General features: G+C 45.7%; 1 protein-coding gene across 1 annotated transcript in view; it reads left to right on the plus strand.

The window, feature by feature from the left end:
- vwa1 (von Willebrand factor A domain containing 1) overlaps positions 1-7,744 on the plus strand; it is a 68,851-nt gene extending 61,107 nt beyond the window's left edge. Inside the window, exons 4-6 of the mRNA XM_078238919.1 lie at positions 304-576; positions 3,505-3,789; positions 6,472-7,744. Coding sequence (XP_078095045.1) covers positions 304-576; positions 3,505-3,789; positions 6,472-6,536 — 623 coding nt within the window. The 3' untranslated portion in view covers positions 6,537-7,744. The remainder of the gene's footprint in view (positions 1-303; positions 577-3,504; positions 3,790-6,471) is intronic.
- The last annotated feature ends 836 nt before the right edge of the window (positions 7,745-8,580 follow it).

Below are 8,580 nucleotides of genomic sequence, written 5' to 3' on the forward strand. Positions count from 1 at the left end.
AAGATACATAGAGCTATATAAAATACAGTGACATTAATTTAAAAATCCTATTTTGTTAATCACAGAATTGTTATGGGGCAGAAGGAGGCCATTCAGCCCATCGTGTCCGCACCGGGCTCTCCAAATGAGCATCATGATTAAGTGCCATTCCCTGCCTTTTCCCCATATCCCTGCACTTTATACACTGGTACATTATCCATGTGAAAGTTGTTGATTACCTAGCACAATTTTATGAGGCTATATGCAGCGTTCGTTGATCGTACACAATTAACTCAGACACTATTTTCTTTCCTATGACTCCAGATGAGATCAGTCCACAGAGAATCCTCATCTCGGACTCGCGCCCGAGAAGTTTTCGGGTCAGTTGGGCCCCGACCCTGCTGTGCGTAGCTTCCTATGAAGTTCTGTATGGGATCCTGCCGGGGGGTGAGCCCAGTTTACTCACCATCAACAGCAGCCAGAACAGCACCATCGTGGACAACTTGGAGCCCAACACCACCTACCTGGTCACCGTGTCAGCCCTGTACCATTCTGGCAGAACAAAAGCACTGTCTGCGATAGCTTGTACTCAGGAAGGTAAGAGGTTCTGCGGCAGCAGTCAAGAGATGCTGTGATGCAGTGATAACATTTTTCCCCTCAGAGCATGGTCTCCTACCATAGAATCCCCAGTGCCATAGAATCCCTACAGTGCAGAAAGAGGCCATTCGGACCCCGGAGCCAGCACCAACTCTCTGAAAGAGCATCTTACCCAGTCCCACCCCTCCACCCTTTCCCTGTAACCCCACACCATGGCCAATCCCCCTAACATTACACATCTTGGGACACTAAGAGGCAACTTAGCATGGCCAATCCATCTAATCTGCACATCTTTGGGAGGAAACCGGAGCACTCAGAGGAATTGAACCCAGGTTCCTGGTGCTGTGAAGCAGCAGTGCTAACCATTGTGCCGCACTGCGGCAGAATTCTCAGTTACCTGAGGAGGCAGAGGCAGCGGTGTACAGGCCCACAATTTTGCATTACCAGCTGGTGAGCAATCTTCCGCCATGGGCCCACCCCAATGCCATGAAGACATGATTTGGGGGGTGACCGCACCTACAAGTGACAGGTAGCCCATTCAGCTAATTAAAGGGCCTATTATGGCCACTTTCGCGACGTCAACTGGAATTTTCACAATGTAGACTGAGCATTGAGGATTATCTTCCAGCTATTTGTCTTGTTTTTATACAACTACGCACCTGAAATAGTGAAATTTAAAGGAAGGAGGCATTCATTCAAATAAACGCAGAGGAATCGCTTTGTGTTTTGGGGAGCTCATAGAGCAATGTGTCATTTCTCAAACTCAGATGATGCACTGCAGTGTTTCAACTTAATTCAGGTCATGTTACAGTTGTTAATTTTCAATCATAAGGCAGGTGCAGCGGGGCAGTGAGCAGGTTTGTGCTCGGAGGTGATTGTCGATCTTTTGGATGTCGGACAACTGGGATGTCAGCTTAACCTTTGATCACAACTAGGAAAGGTGGCTCATCGTGTCCTCTCAACATCAGACCATGAGTTATAGAGTTATAGAGTCATAGAGGTTTACAGCTTGGAAACAGGCCCTTCGGCCCAACTTGTCCATGCCGCCCTTTCTTTTAAAACCCCGAAGCTAGTCCCAATTGCCCGCATTTGGCCCATATCCCTCTATACCCATCTTATCCGTGTAACTGTCTAAATGCTTTTTAAAAGACAAAATTGTACCCGTCTCTACTACTACCTCTGGCAGCTTGTTCCAGACACTCACCATCCTCTCTGTGAAAAAATTGCCCTTCTGGACCACTCACCTTAAACCCTATGCCCTCTAGTTTTAGACTCCCCTACCTTTGGGAAAAGATATTGACTATCTAGCTGATCTATGCCCCTCATTATTTTATAAACCTCTATAATATCACCCCTTAGCCTTCTACGCTCCAGAGAAAAAAGTCCCAGTCTATCCAGCCTCTCCTTATAACTCAAACCATCAAGTCCCGGTAGCATCCGAGTAAATCTTTTCTGCACTTTTTCTAGTTTAATAATATCCTTTCTATAATAGGGTGACCAGAACTGTACACAGTATTCCAAGTGTGGCCTTACTAATGTCTTGTACAACTTCAACAAGATGTCCCAACTTCTGTATTCAATGTTCTGCCCAATGAAACCAAGCATGCCGAATGCCTTCTTCACCACTCTGTCCACCTGTGACTCCACTTTCAAGGAGCTATGAACCTGTACCCCTAGATCTCTTTGCTCTGTAACTCTCCCCAACGCCCTACCATTAATTAAGTCCTGCCCTGGTTCACTCAACCAAAATGCATCATCTCGCATTTGTCTAAATTAAACTTCATCTGCCATTCGTCAGCCTACTGGCCCAATTGTTGCAATCCGAGATAACCTTCTTCACTATCCACTATGCCACCAATCTTGGTGTCATTTGCAAACTTACTAACCATGCCTCCTATATTCTCATCCAAATCATTAATATAAATGACAAATAACAGTGGGCCCAGCACTGATCCCTGGGGCACACCGCTGGTCACAGGCCTCCAGTTTGAAAAGCAAACCTCTACAACCACCCTCTGGCTTCTGGCATCAAGCCAATTTTGTATCCATTTAGATATCTCACCCTGGATCCCGTGAGATTTAACCTTATGCAACAGCCTACCATGCGGTATCTTGTCAAAGGTCTTGCTAAAGTCCATGTTGACAACATCAACTGCACTGCCCTCATCTACCTTCTTGGTTACCAAGAAGATAGATAGGAGCAGAGTTAGACCATTCAGCCCATTGCGTCTGCTCTGCCAATCAATCCTGGCTGATTCTCCCACTTTTTCCCCATAACTTTTGATCCCCTTACCAATCAAGAAGCTATCTATCTCTGTCTTAAATACACTCAATGATCTGGCCTCCACAGCCTTCTGCAGCAATGAATTCCACAGATTCACCACCCCCTGGCTGAAGAAATTCCTCCTCATCTCAGTTCTAAAGGGTTCCTTCACTCTGAGGTTGTGCCCTCGGATCCTAGTCTTGCCTACTAATGGAAACATCTTCCCCACGTTCATTCTATCCAGGCCTTTCAATATTCTGTAAGTTTCAATGAGATCCCACCTCATCCTTCTAAACACCATTGAGTACAGACCCAGAGTCCTCAAACGCTCCTCATATATCAAGCTTTTCATTCCTGGGATCAAAGCCAACACTCTGCTGTGATTTGGGGTAAGGGTTGCCCTTCCAATGAGGGATAAATGCAATGTAAGAGAAACCATAGTACAATGCATTGGACATGTATTGTATGTGAGCGATAAGATCCTGAGAGTGGCACTGACTCTGTAGTGGGACATAACTAGGCCTCTCTCTCATCACTACCTACCCCCATGTCTGTCTAAGGAACATAAACACAGAAGAACGGAGTGGGAACAGGACTATTTATCCTGGTGTCCATCACTAATCTGAGATCTTATCAGTAACAATATTTGTACCCTCTTCTTTTAGTCTGGACAGAGCATTCCAAAGTCAACAACATGAAGCTCAGCGACATCACCCCCACCAGTGTAGTAGCCTCATGGGATCCTGCCAGAGGAACAGTGCTGAACTACAGGGTGAGGTGCACTCGCCACCGAAGAAGCCCCTCTGTGAGAACCGTTCCAGCACAGGTCCAAAGTGTGCTATTAACAGACCTCATCCCAGGGGCTGACAACCGGATTTGTGTGAGGGCGGTGTACAGAAATGGTGCAAGGCGAGATGTGTGCAGGACGGTACGCACACCACAGCCACGAGGTGGGTAACAGAACCAGGCAAGGGCTACCAAAGCCCGGCCATTTAACCGGCGGAGACGTGCTTGGGAGATGAACACAGGCAACTGAAATGTATTGCAACAACATGCAATAAAAGTGAAATAACAAACAGAGCATGCTACACTGACCTTTGTCTCACTGAGGGTTGACAGTCATTGGATTATTTGTGCGCCTCACTGCGACCTTGGATTGATTAATGGTATGCACTGTGACTGTATAAAGAGAATGAACTGCAGCTTGTCATTCCATTATCAGTCATCTTCCAACTACAACAACCCACTCCCTCGCCCAGCACCGCTATCTGGCCCTCTGCTATTAGTGCTTTGACTTTAGAAACTAACTCATGGGGGGGGGTCACACCAGTACACTCAGATAATGAGCCCACTCTCAGTCAAACCTCCACCATTGCACTGAGTGATTTCTCTCAAAGAGAGAACACCACCTTAATAGCATCCTAATGGTAGCAGTTAGATAAAAGCATCACATCATCACAGGTTGCTCACTGCAATCCCTGAACATCTTTATCAAATAATCAGAATAATTCACCCGAAGAGAACTTGGTGGCGTTGGTGGTGTGCCTGGTGTTTAAGTTGGCACTGCTCACAAACACCTGGGGCACTATTTTATGACCTAGCTCGGGCGAGGCTCGTAAAATCCCGCCCGAGTCCAATGGAGAATTCCGTTCTGCGAGCCTCGCCCACCCCGATTCCGGGGCGGACAAGGTGGTAAAATTTTAGCTCTGGTGTCATTTGTCTAGCCACTGTTTCAGTTTATTGTTTGAACAGTTGCAGAATACCAAATTGTAATTAAAAGCAAAATACAGCTTAATGGAATCTGAAACATAAAACAGATAATGCTGGAAAATCTCAGCAGGACTGACAGCATCTGTGGAGAGAGAATAGAGCCAACGTTTCGAGTCAGAATGGCCCTTTGGACATCCAAACTCAAAATGTTGGCTCTATTCTCTCTCCACATCTGCTGAGATGTTCCAGCGTTTTCTGTTTTTGTACCAGGTTGCAATTGATAACAGAGCCGGAGAATAAAGGGGAGGCGATGGCCTAGTGATATTAGCGCTAATCCAGAAACTTGGCTAAATGTGATGGAGACCCAGGTTCGAACCCTGCCACGGCAGATGGTGGAATTTGAATTCAATTTTTAAAAATCTGGAATTAAGAATCTACTGATGACCATGAAACCATTGTCGATTGTCGGGAAAAAAGCCATCTGGTTCACAAATGTCCTTTAGGGAATGAAATCTGCCGTCCTTACCTGGTCTGGCCTACATGTGACTCCAGAGCCACAGCAATGTGGTTGACTCTCAACTGCCCTCTGAACAAGGACAGCTAGAGATGGGCAATAAATGCTGGCCAGCCAGCAATGCCTATGTCCCACAAATGAATAAATAAATACTCAAGAGCATTCAAATTGTAGCTGGTTAGAGTACAGGGTGAATGGTTATTGATAGGTGGGTATTAAGAGTATTAGAGGGAAATGTATTAGTGATGAGCGAGTTTAGGATATTACAGGAAGATAGAGAATCACTACTTTGGTATGCACATTTGGGCATTAGAGGCACTATGACTGATGGAAAGGTCAAGATATTACAGGAACATTGATGGATTAGATAAGGTTCCAGGACAACTGTCATCAAAATGAGAGGAAAGTTACTGAAAAGATGTTTTTTTAAGTTTATTTATTCGTGTCACAAGTAGGCTTACATTAACACTGCAATGAAGGTACTGTGAAAATCCCTTAGTCGCCACACTCCGACGCTTGTTCTGAGGGAGAATTTAGCACAACCAACGCACTTAACCAGCACGTCTTTCGGACTGTGGGAGGTAACCGGAGCACCCAGAGGAAACCCACGCAGACACAGGAAGAATGTTCAGACTCCACATAGGCAGTGACCCAAGCTGGGAATTGAACCCAGATCCCTGGCGCTGTAAGGCAGCAGTGCTAACCACTGTGCCACCATGCTTTAATGAGAGAATAGTGATCAGCTTTAGAGATTGATGGGTCACATCGTGTACTGAAGGGACAGACTATGACGTGAGTTCGTGTAAATGATGGACAACCTATAATGGGTGAGTTAGGCTGCTAGAGAGAGGCTTTGACAAGTGACATAGTAAACTAGAGAGACATGTTGGGATTAGTAGCACTGCTGCCTCATAGCGCCAGGGACCCGGGTTCGATTCCCGGCTTGTCTGCGTGGAGTTTGCACATTCTCCCCGTGTCTGCGTGGGTTTCCTCGGGGTGCTCTGGTTTCCTCCCACATTCTGAAAGACGTGCTGGTTAGGTGCATTGATCCCAAACAGGCGCCGGAGTGTGGCAACTAGGGGAATTTTACAGTAACTTCATTGCAATGTTAAGGTAAGCCTTACTTGTGGCTAATAAATAAACTTTAACTTTAGAATCTCAGGCAAAAGCATTGATGGATGAGAGGGTATCAGAGGAACCAGCTGTGATTGGTGAGTTTTAGGTACTAGAGGAATGAGTATCAATGGATAAATCAAGGTATTAGAAGGATGGGCAACAATGGGTAAGGTTAGATACTAGAGGATGGTATTTGAAACTGAATGGCTTTTGCTCTTTAAGTTTCACTTTCTTGCAAATGTGTTGTGATATAAACAAGGTGTCCTAACTCGGGCCTACTTTCCTCCTTCAGATTCCTTGTCAACAGAGACACAACCCACTAAATCATTCTGCATTCAGGAGCATCAATGCTGGTAAAAATGATGCATAAATCTGAAAGATTAATGGAAGCTGTAAAGCAACAGGAGGACTCATCAAAAAAAAAACATTCGCTGGGATTAAAAAGAATCTGTCTGCAGTTTACTTGCAGAGTTTGACGGTGGCCAGTTGGGAGACAGTCATCACAGGCCAGTGCTGTACAAGCAACTGAAGTGTCTAGATTCCCAGTAACTCGGTGTACTGTGATTCCAGGTTCCTGGCACCTGGAATCACATTTTACGTCTGATGCTCTTGGACAGTGCTGAGTGTGTGGAGTTTGGTTGATTGTAAGAAACCTGGATAATTCTGTGCTTGTATTCACCTTCTTGTTAGGCTGGGCTGAGATCCATGTAATTGTGAATTCTATGATTCTATAGGGCTGAGATCAATGCGGCTGTGACACTTCTAAGATGTCATCCCATTTTTATACATGATACTGTTAAAAGTCTGGCTCAGAGGTCACACTTTTGGCACCGCTGTTGTTGAAAGATTTACTTTTCCTGTATCAATGCCCATAAAATGGCCCTGCTGCTGCGGGATTGTACTGAGAAACAGCTCAAGAGACAGCGTCACATCCATGGCATTTTGACTTATCCTTCAAAAGAATTTTAGAAATCAAGATGGTCTCCTGCACAGCTTCTCATGTACAAAAAAGGGAGGATTCTGCTCGCAAGCTTCATGGGTGTGTTGCCCAGCGTGGGTACTGAGCTATACTGAGAACCCTGGACTTTCCCATGATTGATCCCTCTCATCTGCAGTGAATCAGCTAATCTCAATCAGGACGAATTTGGAGGGGTGGGAGATGGGGGCAGGGAGGCTACAAGTGGTCACATGTCCATTGAAGAGGTGAAAGAGGTCAACCAGCCTTCCTTCTTCTGATCGCCAACCAAGTGGCTCCCATTGAAAAGCGCGTGTGTGTGTGATATGTCTGTGTGTATTAAAGCAAAATGCTGTGGATGCTGGAAACTGAAACACAGGGTAGAGTTTTACCGGCACGTCCACCCGAGGTTCATACGATCCCGCCCGAGGCCAACGGAAAATGCCGTTCTCCGAGCATCCCGGGGCGGGCGTACCGGTAAAATTCCGGCAACAGCGTGTATGTCTGACTGGTGAAGAACTAATACCGAATTCTGTGAAACAGACTAAATGGCAGATCTTGTATTCTACCAGATGTGGGGCTGCACGCAATCATTAAATGTACGTAAGCCATTTCTTGTATCCAATTAATATGTGAATTCACATGTACCGCCGACGTAATGATCCGTCGATCAGCAGGTATGTTGCATTTTGAAAGCTCTCTTTCAATAACTTGGAATTTCTCATAACAGGCCAAATGGCCTGCTTCTCTTCCCGAGTGACTCTATGTTCTTGCTGAAATAAAAAATGCATTAGGAAATGTGGCCAAGAGCTGACCGGAGAACACAGTGGATGCCGGCGCTTCTCTAGAAGCACAATATATTTCTCAGGTTAATCAGAGAACATGGAGAAGCTAGAAAAGTATGTTCTATACACCGTGAACATCGTCAGAGGGAGCCTCAAATCACACGGTTAACTGAGAGACTCCTCATGTGCAACGTGACTGCTCGGCTAATGTGCCTCCATATTTTATTTGCATCTCGCTGATAAATTATGGCTGAAAGCTTCATCGCCCCTATTTATCTTTCCCCTCCGCATTCCACCTCCCTCTGTGCCCATGCCTTGTGGTTGGTGACAATAGACTTCCATTGAATTGGTCCATAATTATGCTTGGCAAAGTAATGCAGTGGGCTTGCCGTTGCCGTCTGCAGTATTGCGGACCAGGAAACTCCCACTCTTATCACCTTTCATCAGGCACTTTGAACAGGTTTATGGGCAGATTATCAACCCATTGGACCACATTATGAGTGCACTTTCCATAGTCATCAGGTCCTGGAGTCAGACTTGAACCCAGAGCTTCTGGTCCAGAGATAGGGATACTATCCCACCGCACTGCACCACACCACACGAACTCCCCATCTCCACATTAACAGTGATTAATCTCCAAGCTGAATGATCTCTCTCAAGG

This window comes from Mustelus asterias, chromosome 22 (genome assembly GCF_964213995.1).
Source record: "Mustelus asterias chromosome 22, sMusAst1.hap1.1, whole genome shotgun sequence".
In the NCBI taxonomy this organism is placed as follows: Eukaryota; Metazoa; Chordata; class Chondrichthyes; order Carcharhiniformes; family Triakidae; genus Mustelus; species Mustelus asterias.